This window comes from Clarias gariepinus, unplaced genomic scaffold, assembly GCF_024256425.1.
Source record: "Clarias gariepinus isolate MV-2021 ecotype Netherlands unplaced genomic scaffold, CGAR_prim_01v2 scaffold_35, whole genome shotgun sequence".
NCBI lineage: Eukaryota > Metazoa > Chordata > Actinopteri > Siluriformes > Clariidae > Clarias > Clarias gariepinus.
The window spans coordinates 212,843-233,364 of record NW_026521002.1 but is presented as its reverse complement, the minus strand read 5'-3'; the positions used below and the strand labels follow the sequence as shown (position 1 = coordinate 233,364).

At 40.0% G+C, this 20,522-nt stretch overlaps 1 protein-coding gene across 1 annotated transcript; it reads right to left on the bottom strand.

Annotated features, from left to right (window-relative positions):
• Window positions 1–240: 240 nt before the first annotated feature.
• LOC128517108 (C-type lectin-like) lies at window positions 241–1,004 on the bottom strand. The gene is made up of 3 exons (XM_053490894.1): window positions 716–1,004; window positions 540–631; window positions 241–348 (listed from the first exon to the last, which is right to left on the bottom strand). Exons 1-3 carry the CDS (start codon window positions 1,002–1,004, stop codon window positions 241–243), a joined length of 489 nt encoding a protein of 162 aa, XP_053346869.1.
• Between the last annotated feature and the right edge of the window lie 19,518 nt (window positions 1,005–20,522).

Below are 20,522 nucleotides of genomic sequence, written 5' to 3'. Positions count from 1 at the left end.
TGAGACACATCATTAACAATTATATCCAGGATTAGCTGCAGTTCATCGACCTCACTAAGTCCCTGTACCTTTGCATGTGTTTTACATCAGTCCCGGAATGATTTGCTTTAAAAGTGCAATCTGAATAAGGTTTAGCTAAAAAAAAAAAAAAAAAAAGGAATTTAAAGAACAAGTGAAAATATAAATAGAGATCGGATTTCCTCCATTCGGCTCGTCTGGTTCTCGCACCTCACCTTGACTTTAATAAAATACAGGAGAATCGACTTTAATCTTCTTAAACACCAGTCCATTCGGGTGCTCTCTCCAGTTCACTGTGAAGTTCCCGTGATCACTGAGCATCTGCTTAACCTAAAACCAGAACACGTGGTTAAACTCTCAGTAATACAGAACAGAGAGACGTATCCTCTATACAGGTAGATTATAAAACATCACATAACCAGTGTGATGAAGACTCAGGTTCTGACTGCAGTAATGAGGAACACACAGTGTAAGATAAACGTGAAGGATGGGTTAGGGTTCGGGTTCGGGTTCGGACACACCTTATCCAACATGGCCGCCTTTACTGCAGGATCATTCGCATAATGACCGGACTGGACCTTCACTCTTAGAATCTGTAGTTTCCCTGTGATTACTGGAGAAGAACAAACATACATGTACTACATAATTAGGCATTTAATAAATCTGGGTAAAAAGTATAAAATGAAAACAAACTCACAGGAATAACAGAAGAAAGGATTGATGTCGGTGCACAGCTCATCAGATGCTTTACCATTAGTTATAGAAGCACAGTTCTCGTGTACCAGGGCATTATCTGGTTTTCCAGACATCCAGGTAATATCGGTGAAGGTTGTCTTGTCTGACCACTTCCAGGAATCTCTGAACAGACCGATCCAAGCTCCCCATGAGCTCATGGCCATTAAAACGGCATTGTCAGTTTGGTTTCCCACACTGGCCAGGTCTGTGTGATACTGTCTGCAATAGCTCTGAGCTCCAGACCACGGCATGGAAGTAGAAACCAAAATATACCTGCTGTTACCAGTGTACCTGCCTGTGGGTGTTCAAATAACACTCGGTCAACAAATTTAACTCAAATGTATTTATATTTATTTATAAAGTGCATATTTGTCATACTTTAAATTTACTTGCCACACCCTAAAGACTGCCAGACTGAACTGGTAAATTAAGAAATCACTTTACTAGAACTTGAACCTGTCTGAAGTAAAGCTCGCTAACAGATATCAAAAAGCAACACATTATGTCACAAAACGAAGTTCAAGAACAGATGAGAAACTATGTAATTGACATGTATCAGTCTGAAAAGGGATAAAAAGACAGTTCTAAGGCTTTGGAACTCTAGTGGAACACAACACAAATGGAAAGAAATCTTGGGACAGTGGTGAACCTTCACAGGAGTGGCTGACCAAAATGACTCCAAGAGCACAACAATGCCTCACCCAGGAGCTCATAAAAGATCCTGAACAACATCTAAAGACCTGCAGTCCTTACTCTACTCAGTGTTCATGATTCAACAATAAGAAAGAGACTGGGGGGCAAAAAGTTTTAAGATTAAAGTCACTGCTGACCAAAAAGAACACAAAGGCTCGTCTTGATTATCCCCAGGAGTTTGGGACCAATATTCTGTGGACTGATGAGACAAAAGTTTAACTTTGGTGCCAAACATGGTGGTGGTAGTGTGATGGTCTGGGGCTCTGCAGCTTCAGGACCTGGACAACTTGTCTAATTGATAGAACCATGAATTCTGTACCAGAAAATCTGTGGCCTCTAGCTTAAGAACACTTGGGTTATACAGCAGGACAATGATCCGAAACACACCAGTCCACCTCTCAATGGCTGAAAAAAGAATGTTTTGGAGTGGTCTAGTCAAAGTCTTAAATCTGATTGAGATGCCATGGTTTGATCTTAAACAGACTGTTCAGGCTTGAAATCCCTCCATTGTGGCGAAATTAAAACCATTCAACAAATAAGAATTAATTATAATAAAGCAATCAACTACAGTGAAGGAGATGGTGTGCAAATTAATTACTGCTGTACTGCTTTCATCTTTAATAAAATAACAAATCGGAGAAACCTCCTTTATTTAGGACTTTATATTTTTTGGAACTGAAATGCATAATGTGGGGTAAGAGTGTCTTAAATTAATTGTGGGATCTGTGAAAACAAGTAGTCGCTGTAGAAGGTGGTGATCATGGATTACACTGGTCCAGTACAGTATGTCTGGAAAGGTTCTCAGTCAGGCCAGGTGAGGTTATCTGGAAGTTGAGTCATGTCAACTGGACTTCCACTGCTGCTGCTACACTGGTATTTAACTGCACTATTGATTTTATTTTTTACATGCTTGGATAGTACTGGAAAATAATTTGGGGGACTGCAAAGGAAAATGACACCAATAAGCTATAACATTGACACATTAACATTAATTATAATCCCAGTAAACTGGTGACAGTGTCCCGCAGCCCACCCTGCACTGGGCCCAGCAGGCAAAGAGCCCAAGGCTCCTGACTCGGCCTACAAAACTCCCCAGATCCCAGTCTGATCAAGCCCAATGGGATGCACCGGACAAACAAGTCTGATTCATGGAGGCCACACTCTACCACTGACAACACCCAAAGGATTCAGGGGCCAGAGTCACATCAGTGGGGCACATGCGGGAACCCAAAACTCAGAGAAAAGATCAATTATAGAAGAAGAGATCATCTGTATCACACTGGATCTGCAGCACCACCTACTGTACTGTACCTCCCTCTATTAATTTCATCCAATTAGATTTATTCAGATGAGCAGATTCATGGATAGTTTGGATGCTTCTTTTTTTAAAACAAACAGAGAACAAAAAACATCTTCCTTACCATCAAAGCAGATAACAGGAAACAGTGCTGCACACCCAACGTCAAACCAGCCACCGGTATATATCGCCACACAATGTTCTGATGACTGATAGTTATCAGGATTGGGGGCACTCCAGTATGTAAAACTCCCAAGTGGCTGATTTCCCATTGACCAGCGCCAGCCGTTGACATCGTCGTAAAGTCCAATCCAAGCGCGGGAAATGAAATTTTGACTGTGTGTTATATTTAGAAGTTGGACTCTTTCATTGTAGTTTTGGAACGTGGCCAGGTCAGTGTAATTGGCCCTGCAGTAAGCCTGAGCATCATTCCATGTTTTCCCTTTTAGGATCAGATAGTATTTACGATCCACGGCCTGGATGACGGGGACAGCTCCTGCGGGGCGGAGTTTTAATATAAACTAATGTCATGTAAACATTTTCAAAATCTAACAATGTAAAAACATTTCAGTTTAAATAATCTACATACAGTAAACTATTCAATTCAATTCAATTTCATTTGGATAGAGCTGTTAATAATTGTCGGCTTACACAATCAAAATACAGTAAATGATGGAAGTGTGTATGAGATGTGAGTGTGTGTGAATCAAAATGATCAGATCGTCCCTGATGAACGAGCCGAGTGTGACGGTGCTGAGGGAAAAACTCCCTGACTATAACTATAACTATACAGGCATTCTGTTACAGTAGCTACAGTAATCACACCAGTAGTTACTAATATTGACAATGTGATAGTAAATGATTTGTGTATAACACACGTTTTCTCACCGATGATGAACAGAAATATGAAGAGATGTTTCATCACTGATGAGTCTCTGAAGAATTCACTAATTTGGATAACCATCACTCAGCAGCTAGTAGGGTGTCCTCACATGCATAACATTTTAGAGTGAATCTATTCAAATAGATTTTTAGTGATGCAAAAATTGTGTGCAATACAGAGTGAGATAAAATACCTGTTCACCTGTACACAAGGTGCAAGAGACATGGATAAAATACAAGACAAGAGACATGGATGAAATACAAGACAAGAGACATGGGTGAAATACAAGACAAGAGACATGGGTGAAATACAAGACAAGAGACATGGATAAAATACAAGACAAGAGACATGGATGAAATACAAGACAAGAGACATGGGTGAAATACAAGACAAGAGACATGGATGAAATACAAGACAAGAGACATGGGTGAAATACAAGACAAGAGACATGGGTGAAATACAAGACAAGAGACATGGATAAAATACAAGACAAGAGACATGGATGAAATACAAGACAAGAGACATGGGTGAAATACAAGACAAGAGACATGGATAAAATACAAGACAAGAGACATGGATGAAATACAAGACAAGAGACATGGGTGAAATACAAGACAAGAGACATGGATGAAATACAAGACAAGAGACATGGGTGAAATACAAGACAAGAGACATGGATAAAATACAAGACAAGAGACATGGGTGAAATACAAGACAAGAGACATGGGTGAAATACAAGACAAGAGACATGGATAAAATACAAGACAAGAGACATGGGTGAAATACAAGACAAGAGACATGGATAAAATACAAGACAAGAGACATGGGTGAAATACAAGACAAGAGACATGGGTGAAATACAAGACAAGAGACATGGATAAAATACAAGACAAGAGACATGGATAAAATACAAGACAAGAGACATGGGTGAAATACAAGACAAGAGACATGGATAAAATACAAGACAAGAGACATGGGTGAAATACAAGACAAGAGACATGGATAAAATACAAGACAAGAGACATGGGTGAAATACAAGACAAGAGACATGGATGAAATACAAGACAAGAGACATGGGTGAAATACAAGACAAGAGACATGGGTGAAATACAAGACAAGAGACATGGATAAAATACAAGACAAGAGACATGGGTGAAATACAAGACAAGAGACATGGATAAAATACAAGACAAGAGACATGGGTGAAATACAAGACAAGAGACATGGATAAAATACAAGACAAGAGACATGGGTGAAATACAAGACAAGAGACATGGATAAAATACAAGACAAGAGACATGGATAAAATACAAGACAAGAGACATGGGTGAAATACAAGACAAGAGACATGGATAAAATACAAGACAAGAGACATGGGTGAAATACAAGACAAGAGACATGGATGAAATACAAGACAAGAGACATGGGTGAAATACAAGACAAGAGACATGGATGAAATACAAGACAAGAGACATGGGTGAAATACAAGACAAGAGACATGGGTGAAATACAAGACAAGAGACATGGATAAAATACAAGACAAGAGACATGGGTGAAATACAAGACAAGAGACATGGATAAAATACAAGACAAGAGACATGGGTGAAATACAAGACAAGAGACATGGGTGAAATACAAGACAAGAGACATGGATAAAATACAAGACAAGAGACATGGGTGAAATACAAGACAAGAGACATGGGTGAAATACAAGACAAGAGACATGGGTGAAATACAAGACGCTGACAAGATGTAGATAAAGTACAACGGTAAGAAGAAGCATACACACAGAAATCCTTCAGTCTAAAAAACATTCAAGACAGCAATAAAACATCATTCCAACACTAATCTTACAGTAATTGCAGAAAATAAATGAAATGAAATAAAATAAATTAATACAAATAAATTGTCAGATTATAAATGAACTGATTGTAAAACAGTACCTGACATGGAACAGAAGCAGATGAAGTGTCCCGGTGTCCTTCACAGAGTTTACACACAGTCACAGCTTCCTTTTACGACATCTTTTGCAAGTCACATTTTGTAGTCCTGTCCTAGTACAGCGGCTCTGTTCACACACACACACACACACACACACACACACACACACACACACACACACACACACACACACACATTTGTGAGCTTCTGGAGAGTGAAATCGTTGCCCGTTCTTCTTTTTAAAAAAGCCAGATTGGATGGAGAGCATGCTTCAACTCTTGCCAAAGATTCTCAATTGGATTTAGGTCTGTACTTTGACCCAGTCCAACCCAAACCATTTATCCTCGGTAAAGATCACCTAATAATGATACTGTATGATAATTATAAGGCTGATGCTTATAATGGAAAAATAAGGACCTTTGGGCTAAAACAATTTACATTTGTTCATGCACAAATACACAATGTTCAATGCCCAGCCATCACAACATTCAAGATTCAAGATTCAAAGATTCAAATAACTTTATTAATCCCAGAGGGAAATTGCTTATGCTCGGTTACAGGTGCTCACAGTTGTTAACTAAGAAAGGTAATAAAGAATAAAGGTAATAAATAATAATAATAATAATCTTAAAAAAAAAAACATGGGGACCGCAGTCCAGATCCAGACCGAGTGATGGGTCTGTCCAGACCCTGATGCTTCTCTGATTAATGGGTATAATTAATATACTTTACAAGTAATCTAGTGCTTAATTTCTTGAGGTGGGTGTGGCTATGTTTTTAATTGTTTATTTTTTATAGACTTGCAATGACTGCATATATAGAGTTCTGTATCCTAACACAAACATAAACATGACATTATCTTGGCTTGAAGAAGATGGGTGTATTTTTTTTTTTTAGAGAGTTTATTTAAACTAAGCTTGTAGCCCCAAGATTCGGAAAACATTGGGAGTGTGCACTAACCCCCTAGCCTCTACAGATATTTTTAAATGATGACTCAAAAATGATGGATCATCCCCCCACTGAGGTGAGGGACCATATTCTACACAACATGTTACTCTAACTGAGGACAATTGGACATATCAAACTCTCACAACACCCTCATGAGAACGAGAGTATCTTTTTAAGAAAAAGGAGAAACAAACAAACATGGATGCAGGACAAGCCGCAGCATCTGCACTGAATAAAGACACCGGTACCTTACATATTTTTCCTACCAAATTAACCAAAGTAGATGGAAATGACTTCTGTTTAGGTTCTGAGAGATGTCGCAAAAGCAAAAACAGGGCGAAGGACTAATCAGTTTGTTCTCAGTATACAATTTAAGAAAACAATGTTTACAATTTGACCTTGAGCTCTTCACACTTTATAACAGAAGACAGTTTACACCTTTATTTAAGTCTGTGGTTTGGGTGCTGTTACAGATTTCAACTCGGCTTGGACAAGCTTCCTGGAGTTACTATCTTACACCTCTTTTTACATTTTATATCCACAAATTTAAACTTCAAATTTAAATTTTATTTGTCACATACACAGTCATATACAGTACCATATGCAGTGAAATGCTTATACAACCGCCAGTGACCTTAAAAAGAGAATAAAACTTATAAGAAATAAATATGAATAAAGAAATAAAAGAGTTTAACTAGGATAAAAATTGTTTTTAGTGTCTTGTGCAATGGTCCATTATGTAAACATAAACATGTAAGTGTAGATGTGTGTGAATGTGTCCATAGTGTCCATGGATGTTAAAAGATTGTACTAGATCTGCATGGTGGTGTGATTGAGACATCGTATCGCCTGCGGGAAGAAGCTCCTCCTCAGTCTCTCTGTGTTGGCCTTTAGGGAGCGGAATTGCTTCACAGACCTCAACAGAGAGAACAGTCCATTGTTGGGATGGCTGAGGTCCTTCACAACCTTCCTGGCCTTGGTCCAGCACCGCTTGCTGTAGATCGAGTGCAGGTCAGGGAGGTCGGTGCGGATGATGCACTAAGTTAATCGCACCACCCTCTGTAGAGCTCGTCTGTCTTGCATGGTGCTGTTCCCCAACCAGTTCATGATGTTTCCCATCAGGATGTTCTCTCTTCCTGAGCACCTTGGAGGGCAGTCTAAAGTCTCTCAAGCGTCTGAGGTGGTAGAGACGCTGCCGGGCCTTTTTCACCACGGTGTTGATGTGACAGGACCATGACAGGTCCTGCGTGATGTGAACACAGAGGTATCGGAAGCTGTCCACTCTCTCCACTGGGCTCCTGTTGATGACTGGGGTCTGGTAGTTCCTCTCCTGCTTTGTACTGAAGTCCACTATCAGCTCCTTTGTCTTGCTGACGTTCAGGAGGAGATTGTTCCTCTGGCACCAGTTCTCCAGATTTCCAATCTCCTCCAGGTAGGCCGTCTCATCATTGTTGGTGATCAGGCCCACCACGACAGAATAACTTGATGATGGCGGTGGAGTTGGTAGTGGCCACGCAGTCGTGGGTGTACAAAGAGTACAGCAGGGGGCTCAGAACTCAACCCTGGGGGCCTCCAGTGCTGAGGGTGAGGGAGGCTGAGACATGTCTGCCCATCCTTACTGCCAGTGGTCTGCCAGTTAGGAAGTTGGAGATCCACTGACATGGATGGCCTGAGTCCCAGGTGCTCCAGTTTGTGTACTCTTGCTGTACTCACTATACACTTATGACTGCATGGCCACTACCTGTCATTGTTCTGTCACATCAACACCGTTGTGAAAAAGGCAGACGGTTAAGAGACTTTAGACTGCCACCTACTGTAAGCTGCTCAGGAACTTTTACTCCTGCACCATAAAGAGCGTGCCGATGGGAAACATCATGACCTGGTTTAGGAACAGCACCATGCAGGACAGACGAGCTCTACAGAGGATGGTGAGATCAGCTGAACGCATCATCCACACCAAACTCCCTGTCCTGCACTTAAACTACAGCAAGCAGTGCTGGACCAAAGCCAGGAAGATAGTGAAGGACCTCAGCCACCCCAACAATTGACTGTTCTCTCTGTTGCAGTCAGGAAAGTGCTTGCGTTTTCTAAAGGGCCAAAACAGAGAGACTGAGGAGGAGCTTCTTCCCACAGGCTATATGGTCTCTCAATCACACCACCACACATGACTAAACACTCTGCTTTTACTCCCATACCACTTAGCACATTGCACATCAATGAACATTTGCACATTCAACCCATTTGCTCATTTGCACACACTTTGCACACTGTTATGCTGCTATGCTCATGACTGGATATTCCACCTCAATTCCTTCTCAATTCTATTTTTAATTCTATTTTTTTTATTACTTGTGCTTGTACATAATGTAAAGTTGTTTTTTAAAATATATTTATGTATTGTGTAAATTATTCCGCAAATGATATCTTTCCCTGATTTTCATAATCAGTCAATGCAAATGACAGTCAGTATAATTTTCAAGTCATCAGCCATTAGGGTATAATTTGAATTTTATTAAACAAACCTCCTAATAATAACAATATTTATTTCAAAAATAAAAAACTGAAAATGCATTGTTCCAAATTATTATGCACAACAGAGTTAAAACATTTTATAGGTTGTAAAGAACTGAAAATGGGCTTTTGTTGAATTTGCAGCTTTAGGAGGTCATATTTACTGAAATCAAAAGCTATTTCAATCAAAAACATCCTAATAAGGCATGTTACATCTTAACATAAACTTAATCCTTTGCTTGAGGATGCTCCAAAGGTTCTCAATGGGGTTGAGGTCAGGGGAGGATGGTGGCCACACCATGAGTTTCTCATCTTTTATGCCCATAGCAGCCAATGACACAGAGGTATTCTTTGCAGCATGAGATGGTGCATTGTCGTGCATAAAGATGATTTTGTTACGGAAGGCACAGTTCTTCTTTTTGTACCATGGAAGAAAATGGTCAGTCAGTATACTTTGCAGAGATCATTTTCACACCTTTAGGGACCCTACAGGGGCCTACCAGCTCTCTCCCCATGATTCCGGCCCAAAACATGACTCCGGCACCTCCTTGTTGACGTCGCAGCCTTGTTGGGACATGGTGGCCATCTACCAACCATCCACTACTCCATCCACCTGGACCATCCAGGGTTGCACGACACTCATCAGTAAACAAGATTGGTTACGGTTGGCCGAATAGTAGGTTTATGCACAACTGCAAGCCTTTAAAGGATTCTACACCTTGAGGTTCACGGGACTCCAGAGGCTCAGGCAGCTTCAATTACCTGTTTGCTGCTTTGTAATGGCATTTCAGCAGCTGCTTTTTTAATCCAATAAATTTGTCTTGCAGAAACCTTCTTCATTCTTCCTTTATCTATACGAACCTGTCTGTGCTCTGAATCAGTCACAAATGTCTTTACAGTATGATGATCACGCTTAAGTTTTCGTTAAATATCTAATGTTTTTATACCTTGTCCAAGGCATTGCAATATTTTAAACACTAATGCTTTTCTACCCAATAAAAAATACACTGCCACCCACTTATCTTGAAGGACTTATAACTCTCTGCATTTCATCATAACCTCTTCACCTTCCTCCATGCTTCTGTTAATTCTCTAGCACTACCTGACTGGTCCATCCCTCTCTCACGGTTAAAGGAACATCTGCATCAAGACTATTTTTTTGTTCCGGGACTTAGGTGGTGAAAACCTGAACCTAAAACCTAAAAAACATCCTAATTGTGCTTGACTGATGGCACTCTTAGTTAGTAATCAGGTAAACCAATATAATGATCCACGTATCAGTAGAGACTTTAAGGCCCTTTGTAAATGCAAAATATTGTAAATGTACCTATTGACTGGTCCTACAAATCATTTTGTGTCTGGTTTTTCATGACAGACGGACATGTACGTGGGCTTTAACCAGAAATAATATCACTGATTACATTAAAGCTCATTAGATTATTTTTAGCTTTAACCTTTTAACTGTTTCTACAAACTCTTTACCCATTAATGACGTATACTAAAGTGTGTAGTATACAGTATATATAGTCTATATCGTCCTTTCAAGGTTCAGTTCTCAACTAACCTCGCGTAGCAAAGAAATGTTCTTAAAATATCTACAACAGGCTTCTTCCCTATGCTGAAAGGTGCCTGGTCTTCCCTGACCCATTGATCTCTGTCTTTCTCAAGTCAAGGCTGTGATGGAGATCTGCAAGTGAGCTGGGCCAAAACAGTGTAATAAAACATAACTGTTTTAGGCTTCTGCTGGGGCTGTGACCAAGACAAGGTTGGACCTCAGGAAAAGATGCGCTTCCGGCCCACTAGGTGTGTCTGTATGGGACGGACAACATTAACACCAGATGGCAGAGTGAGCGTGTCATTCTCATAGCCAGCAGGTGGCAACAGCGTGCCATTTTTAAAGTAAACAGGTTATGTCAGCATGATATTCTCAAAGAAAGCACATCTTCTTTAGAGGTCTCAGGTAAAGTCAGAACAACGTCCTGAGTGTTGAAGAGCAAGGCATGGCTCAGGCAAAACACTACATCCGTTGGACAATTTACAAAGGAATAGAGAAAACAGGAAAAGTTAAAACAACCAATTCCAGTTTGAATAGGATTTTGTTGCTTATTGTTATTGGGGAAGGTTACAGTATATTAAATAGCAGATCTCCAGCAGGAAGGCACGGCTTAGCTATGAGAGATACATTTGTAATAAATGAGGTGGCACTTTGGCGTACTGGTTATAACTGTCACCCTGCACCTCCAGGACTGAGGGTTCAAGACCTGCTTTGGCTCTGCGTGTGGAGTTTGCATGTTCTCCCCGTGCTTGATGGGTTTCCTCCAGGGTTTCCTCTAACAGTCCAAAGACATGCAGGTCTTACTAAACTGCCTTTAGTGTGTGTGTGTGTGTGTGTGTGTGTTCATGCTTGTCCCTAGCAATATATTGGCCAGGGTGTACCCTGAGATATGCTCCACCTATCTGCTACAAAGAATGAGTGAATTTAATGTATGTATGATGTGAGCCGTAATAATCAGTAGTTATTATTAAAGGATCAGAGTTAGTGGGTCTGCGGGATATGGGGAAGACTCAGTAATGGCTTTTAATACTAAACTACTAACAAGATATTTACCACATACAGTAATTAACTGGTACTTTAGAAATTGAGGGGAATAAAAAAGTGCTAAAATAAATACTCGCCTGTTCCTGCCAAATTGCACATGCCTTTTTAAACAGCATTGTGAGTGTAAGCAAATAAATAATCACTATAACAACACAAAAACAAAGTTCTATGTGGTAATGTTTTATTCAATATTTCACCAACATTCCACTTACCACTTATTCCACGATTCCACCTGCATGAGGCAAAAAATAGCTATTGGGATAGACAATAAGAATAGACCTATAAGTAAACAAAAGGAAAGACTACATTTTTTCCTGGGACCTTTGATGTCTCGGTGTTTTCTGAGACTTGTCACACAGCTTATGCAAACCATCTACTTACAATTCTCAAAAAGCTACTTTCTTATTCAAAGCAAGAGAGAATGGTTAAACTATACATTTGATTACAAAATTTAATTTACGCATTATAACCAGGAACAAAAGGAGGAGATTTGGGTGACCTCTGACCCCAAAGAACTGGTCACTAAATGCTTAAAATGAATCTTCTCTAGATAATGTTTTTTTTTTTTTGTTGTATGTAAAATAATGATGTGAAAAAAAAAATCATTATCTTACAGTGGTGTTCGCGTGGTGGTGTGTGTGTGTGTGTGTGTGTGTGTGTGTGTATGCTTGTGGAACAAATAATCTGAGCTTTTATTAATGAGGTAGAAAATAAGATATATGAATATGAAATAATATATAAATATAAAAATACTGCTTCTATGTATATGTGCATGATGATTGTGTATGCACAATCAAGTATATAACCAGCAACTACTAATCAAATAAAAAAAGAGGATGTAATGAATGAAGGGTGTGACCACAGTGCAGTAAAGACATAATGTACATGAGTCTATTTGTTGTGATGTCAGATATGGAGATCTCTCTCCTGACACAGAACAGGACACAAATCTGTTTCTCAGGACATCTTAAAAAATTAAGTATTAAGAAAAACAAAACAAAACAATGCAGCAGCAACAGCACATCAGTAGTACTTAACATTAGAATTAGTATTAGAAGTACACTTAGAGGCCAAAAAAATTATAAAAATAATAATAACAACAACTACAACAACAATAATAATAGTAATAATAATAATAATAATAATAATAATAATAATAATAACTTGAAATACTTAAGATCCCTTCTGATTCCATTGGATAAATGCTGCAGAGATGAATACAGTTCAGCTGTAACAAATTATTTACAAGTGTTTGCACACTTATTGTTTTTTTTGCATGTTTGTCACACTTTAATGTTTTAACACAAGGATAACACAAGTGAACACATCATGCAGTTTTCAAATAAAGGTTTTTCATTATTAAGGGAAAACAAAATCCACAACTACATAGGGTTAGAGTTAGGGTTAACCAAACATAATATATACAGTACAAGTGTGACAAACATGCTAAAAAAATAAGAAATCAATAAGAGGAGCTTCTCATTTCTTTAAATATTTCAGAAAGGTCAAATTATTGTCCTGAATCAGCAAAGAAAACAACTAAAGAGATTACAAAAAAGACTACTATTGGGTTGAGAACTTAATTGAACCCTGATAGTTTGATTCTTTTAAAAAAAAAAAAGGAAAAAAAATTTGACAAACTGAATAATTAAAAAAAAGAACTTGTTCCCTTTCAAAAGCTACACTCGATGCTGCGTGAAAACGCTATGGGAACGCTCTCCGCGTGACGTTTGGTGTGTCAAACACACCAAAGATTTTGGCGTATATAACCTCGGTCAGGTGACGTCATTTGATTAGGTGCACCTGGAGGTTATAAATAGACATGAACCGGAAATATCCTTAGCTCTTTTTGTCTTCAGGACTGCATTATTGTGTGTGTGTGTGTGTGTGTGTGTGTGTGTGTGTGTGTGTGTGTGCAAGAACTTTTTTAAAAAGAAAATAAAAATAGAAAGTGTCTTATTACTCACCGAAAAGATGGCAGAGTTAGAAACGAGTCCGTCCCTCCGTGTAAAAGAATATCTCGCTCAGGGCGATCTCCTCGCTTTCTGTTTTTCAGTGTTTGGGGGAAGAGCACGCTATCTCGCGCTTCAGGGAGCAGGTAAGTATCATGATTTCTCCCTATTAAAGTCCCTCGCTCTCGGCTGGCGGCGTATTTCTTGCGTGCAAATCTGGCGGAAGCGCACAGGACAGAACCTTCTTTTTCTCTCGCTCTCTCGTCGGATCATGAGCCTTTTACCATCCACTTCTCAAGCGCGCTTCGGCGCTTCTTGTCAAGAACTACGCTGAACCACAGATTATTTCTCCATACCACCAAGCAGACGGCCTGTGCTATTGGCTGTTCTATGGCTGCCATGGTCGCAACGGAGAGACAGCTGTCACCTAACCTCACGGACATCAAGGACGGGGATCGCGTCTTCCTCCTTGATGTCCCCATGTCGCCTTCCGGCCTTTTTGGTGAAGCCGTGAACACCGGCGTCACTAGGATTTGGAAGGACAAAGCTCTATGAGCAGGCCTGTGTAATGTTTTCTCTGTGCCGTGCTCAGGGGTCAGGACTGTCGGCCACCCAGTCCTGACCAGGTCCGGTTCTTGCCAGGCGTGAAGCACAAAGGGTGTGCCGAGCCAAGCACCCCTTTGTAGATTGGGGCGGGACAGACGCTTCCCCCATGGGCTGGGGTGCGGTCTTAGATGGCCGTCCAGCCCAAGATATCTGGAGAGGTTATCTTATCGCATGGCACATCAATTGCCTTAAAATGATGAATTTATTTTTGGCCCTGAAATACTCCCTTGTATTGAGAGGCTGCCATGTCCTAGTGCAGGTGGACAACACTACAGTACATAAGTAATTGCCTGGGCTCATGCTTCTAAGCTAGCACACAGATTCTGCTTTGGGGCACAGGACAAGTTCCTGTCCCTCAGGACGATTTACATTATTGGGCAGATGAAAATGGGAGCAGACTTGCTGTCCAGGCAAGCTGTGACACACGGGGTTTAGAAACCCCACCCCGAGGTAGTCAGTTCTCTAGAAGAACTTATGCTTTCAGGTGGAATGTATTAAAAATTGGTGCACAGCAAAAGATGTAGACCCAGTCCACTGCCAAATTGTTACAGTGCTGGAGTTCCTACAAGAAAATTGACCCGGGCTCATGCCCTAGTATTCTCAGAACGTACGTGGCCGCTATTTCGGCTTGTCGTGTCTTTGCCCCTGGGCTGGTCAAAGCTATTCTGCATCCTTACCCCAACCATCTTCTGAAGGTTCCATTCCCGACTATGCACCCACTCTGTTCTCCGCCATAACAGCTCCGGAGCAGGAAAGACTTCACTCACTGTCTCCACTTCGTGCTCTTTAGATTTACAGTACATCCACCGCACTAGCCAGTGAAGTAAATCAGAGCAGGTTTTTATACGTTGTGGGGACGGCAGCTGAAGGGCGGTCGCCACTGGACAAGTGCTGTTACATTGGGTGAGGGATGCTATTGCCCTAGCCTATGAGGTGCGTGGAAGACTTCGCCTCTAGTAATTAGGGCCCATTCCAGGCGGCTTGCCTCATTAATTGCTCTGCAAGAGGCATCCCCTTGCAGCAAGTGTGTGATGTGGCAGGTTGGGTTTTTACGCAGCATCGAGTGTGGCTTTTGAAAGGGAATGTCTCGGGTTACTTTGCTACAACCCTGTTCCCTGAAAAAGCGGGAACGAGATGCTGCGCTCTAATGTCGCACTGTGGGCGTGACTGGATGTCTTTTCAGACAAAATTGACCTGAGGATGTTTCCTCAGGTCACATGCAACCCAAAACTTGATTCCAGGGTGGATTTGCTATGAGACAAAACTGCACATTCCAGGGTGGCCTTTTATTGTGGGCAGTATAAGGTACACCTGTGCACTACTCATGATGTCAGATCAGCATCTTGATGTGGCACACCTGTGAGGTGGGATGGATTATCTCAGCAAAGTAGAAGTGCTCACTATCACACATTTAGACTGATTTGTGAACAATGTTTGAGAGAAATGGTAATATTGTGTATCTGGAATGAATTTTAGATCTTTAAGTCCATCTCATGAAAAATCGGAGCAGAAACAAAGATGTTGCGTTTATATTTTTGTTGAGTGTATATATATATATATATGTCTTTGACCTTCATTATGTAAATTTAAATTATTATATATGGTATGTGGTTTATTTTGATAGGTTAACTGTTTTTGTGGCGTTTAGTGCTCCTCAGCGTGTTCAGAGAGAGAGAGAGATCACATCACACATCTGCTTCTTCCACTCAACTCTTTAGGTGGATTTTTCCCTGGTTTTTGTTCTCCTCTTCGATTTAAATATTGTTTCCCAGCGTCCTTCAAAGCTTTTCTTACTCTGCCCTTCCATTTGTGGGGGGAAGGGGAGTGACACATTCCAATCGGCCACCCGTTTACAAATGAATGGGAGTCAATTATCAGTGATTAAGTTGTGAGTTTAAAACCAAGGGGCCATGTGGCCTACCTCTGTTAGGGCTGGAGGGGTCAGAAAAACCTGGTAGTTCTAGTGTTTCTATTTAAAGAAACTTAAATATTTTATACTGGGACAAAAAGTGTGTGTGTGTGTGTGCGTGTGTGTGTGTGTGTGTTAGATATGTGTTATAAATGTTATAGATGATGTTTCCTGCTCACTAAGTTTGATAAGATACTCAAAGTGTTTATTACTTTATCAGAACTGTTTACGGTTGTTTATAGATATTATCTTTATTATCTCACTGATTCTCTGAATGACCTGAAATATCAGTCATGACCTGTGTATCAACTCATCATGAGGTTGTGAGATCATGCCACCAGTACACACACACACACACACGCACACACACACACACACACGCACACACACACACACACACGCACACACACACACACACACACACACACACACACACACACACACGCTAGCGGCATCTACTGGTCACAATTCTGAAGTGCAGATTGTAAATTAGTGCCCTGACCCTGAGGGAGTTCCAGCTGCACACGCACGAGCACTGAAAATTCATAAAAAACACAGATTTCCTTAATTATGCGGCGAAACTCAGAACTCACACTTTCAGTTATATCTTTAGTTAATGATAACCAGAAACCAGTCTCAGAAACATTTCTGTCTGTCTGTCTGTCTGTCTGTCTGGTCAGATTTCTGCAGCTTCACACTAAACTGTCTGGACAGAATGAACTGAATCTCCTGCAGTCCTCAGATCTCCGTCTGAAGTTTAATCTGCACCATCAGTGAAATGTTAACAGCGCTGGAGTGGTTTTAAGACAAAACTTCATCTTTATCCTTTTATCTCCATCTGTGATTCACTCTCCGATTACCGAACAGGGAGTGTATTTGTCTGAGCACCAAAGAAGGACAACTTAGTGTAAACAAGGCGTAAGATACTCAACCTTAACCTTTTGTCAGTGCTTGAACACCAACACTTTGTTGTCCTATTGCTGGGGACAAAGACAGGTTGGCCCAACGTTGGTTTAGTAGGTTAAAAATTGTACATTAGAAATGAAATGATATTGCTCCAGCTTTGTGCAGCAGGCTCTCAGATAAGGGTTGGTTACCATTCTGCGTAGTAGAAATATAACTTTGAAAGAACTTCAGTATGTCTCTAACTCGGTGGATACAGCCGTTAGCCAAACGTTGGTCCAACAGTTTCGGCTGTGTTGCTCCTCTTCTCCCTGATAAGTGACAACGCTTCTCTGCATTCGCTCTAAGGGCTGACCCATGCTGTGAGTGTGTGTGTGCAGGTCAGAAAGTATAACCACTTTCCACGTGTGAACAATGTATAAGGACGGACAACTCTCGCTATTTGTGAGTATAATTCTGTTTCCTAAATGTTTCCTCTAGATCTATGAATACTTAATGATCCACAGTGACTAAATCAATTGTAAGAACGTGCATTGAGAGACTGAGAATCATCGCTCATGCACGCTGGTGTGTGTTGAACACAAACACTTTGTTTGCTGCTAAAAGACTTTTAACAATATTACTGGAAGTAAATGTTTTATTATCAATAATTATACAGTATCTAAATAGACTCGCTATGATGTCAGCAACACAATTGTAATATTGTTACATGTTGTTATTTATTTCAGTTTTCTCTGTTGTTATTTATGGACGGATGCAGATGTGAAAGGTTTAAAATTAATTTAAAGAATTGATTTATAAAATAAATAAAATGCAGTTAAGACAGCTATAACAATAGTTAACTGTACTTTGTGCTGAAATGTGAACATGTACCTACTGTAGATGGCACGTATGACTGGGAGGAACCTACAACCCCACAGAGGCCAGGTGCTGCTGATTAAGTCCTGAAGCCAAGCTAAACACTAAAGCCAAGGTTTTGTGCCTCTTTGGGTTACGTACACAAGCTCCTAACTGCAGGTGGGTCAATCACACCCTCGAGTGAAACACAAGAGTGTAAGGTATCTGTGGTGGTAACATGAAAAGCATGCAGTCAGTAGTTTTGCTGTAATGTGGTGTGAAAGATGTTTAGCTCTGCACTATAATGCTAGGCTAATCGACGTGTTGCCAGTGAATACAGTCGCATACAGAGCCGTTACCAGGTTAGAACCAAAGGGATCGTTGTCATACTGTAGTTTATGGCCTAAAGGGTTAAAGGGCTGATCAACAGTACATATTGTCCTGCATGTGTGTATGTTTCTGTGGTTAGCGTATATACAGTATGTACTGTACTGTACTAAGGTAGTCGGCATGTGAAACGTCTCATATGACAGTTGTGCTACTGTACTGTAGGTTATTACTGTTTGAGTTGCTGTGTTTACTTTGTTTCATCTGGAGAAATATATCTATGCTGTAGTGTTAATTTTGTCAAGTATTTGTATTTTAGTACCGGGGTAAATGTCCCTGATAGTTTTTATCGTATTTTGTCAAACTTATACTATTTTTGTTTAGTCTAGTTTAAGTCAAATAAAAGTCTGGACATTTTAGTCTAGTTTTAGTCAGAGGGACCCGTAAGTATTTTAGTCTAGTTATTATTATTATTATTATTATTATTATTATTATTATTAATTAATTATCCCTACAGTCAATCTAATCTAGCCAGAGGCCTTTAAGGTTTTTACAAAATAATTAACTTAACATTTGAAAATAAATCTTTTAATTTAATCTTTTCAGCTAATTATATTTATTTTATCACAGTCCAAAGACATGCAGGTTAGGTTGATTGCTGTTCCCAAATTGCCCATAATGTGTGTGTGTGTGTGTACACCCCAGGGTGTACCCCGCCTCGTGCCCTAAGTCTCCTGTGATAGGCTCCAGGTCCCCACGACAGCTGTAAAGCCGTATAGAAGACGAGTGAGTGAGTGAGTGAGTGAAAACAACTGGCATGTCCTACATAACAATAGGAGCAGGACGGATGTGTTTAAAAAAATTTTTTCATAGATTTACACACTTGGACCAGGACCACTGCTAGCCAAATGGGTGCCCTAAGCAGAAATGTACTTTTGTGCCCCTCCCTCAAATATTACAGAAGTAAAAATAAAATAATAATAAAAACACCTACTATAGGGGCCAAAATAGAACTTTATTCCAATAAAAGTAAAGACATAAATAAATTGTATCATTTATAAATTACAATTGTAGCTCTACAGCAAAAAAATACAAACTAAAATTACACTTTGAATAAAACACTTGTATTAAATAAAATAAAGAATAATAAACTGAAATAAAATCAACACTGTCATCTGCTGGAGCTTTTCAAAGCTCCAAATTTACGAAGGCACACTTCTGCTTTTTCTTGAGGCAGAGTCGTAAATGAGCTCTTCATACTGTATGATAAAGCCTTTGCTAATTCAGAGTCGATGCTGAGAGGTAACAGTTACAGGGAGCATCACTGTATCATATTAAGAAAGATGCGTTAGTCGTGAAATTATTACTGACATCAAAACACATTATTAACGTCAACAGATACAATAAAGTTTCACAGGATTATGGACGTACCTGAAAGTGATGCACGGGCTTCATCTTGGGCTTTTCTTTCGTTTCTTGGCTGTTGATTGATGTCGGACTGTTGATGTCTCTTTCCAGAACCAGTATTAATGTATTATTATATTATATAACCCCGCCCCCCCCCCCCCCCCCCCCCCTGGGAGTTGGTGCCCTAGGCAGACTGCGTGCGCTTGGACTGTTGTAGCTCCTCTGGCTCACAATCATTTGCTAAGCTACAGTATTAGATTAATGTGTTTGGCAACAGTTTAACTATAAAGTAAAACACATCACAACATAATTCTGTCATCATGTGATAACAATAATCACAGAGAGGCTGTAAAACTGGGTGATTATTATCGGATGCCTTGATGTGTCTCTTCAGGTTTGTGGTATTTTTCCCAGGAACTGAAAGCCCACACACACACACACACACACACACACACACACAATTCAAATTTACACAGCTTGTCTCTGCGCTTCTGATAGGTGTGTGCGTGTGTGTGTGTGTGTGCGTGTGTGTGTGCGTGTGTGTGCACAGAGTGTTTGTGTGTGTGTTTGAGTGAAGTTTGATAAAGGGTGTGGTCGTACTATGGGCGGGACCCTGAATTGTTTATAGGTATATTTTAACTGCAGTAACCCGGGTACTGTTAAAACTACGTGTTCCAATACTTTTGAATATGCCACAAAATTTGAAAAGACTTGACGGTGCCTCCACTTATTATGATATTATTTATAAAGTTCACTAAGAATATCACTCTACTTTATACCGCTCGATAGTTTAATCTGAGAAACCAACTAAGTTACTGAATGTGCTGTAAATATTTAACACCAGCACAAGTCTTTAGATAAGAATGTAACTTTAGTCAAACTTTAATAAGAAAATAAAGAAATACTGGCAGCACACAGTTATATACACATCACTAGAATTATATACAAACTAAACT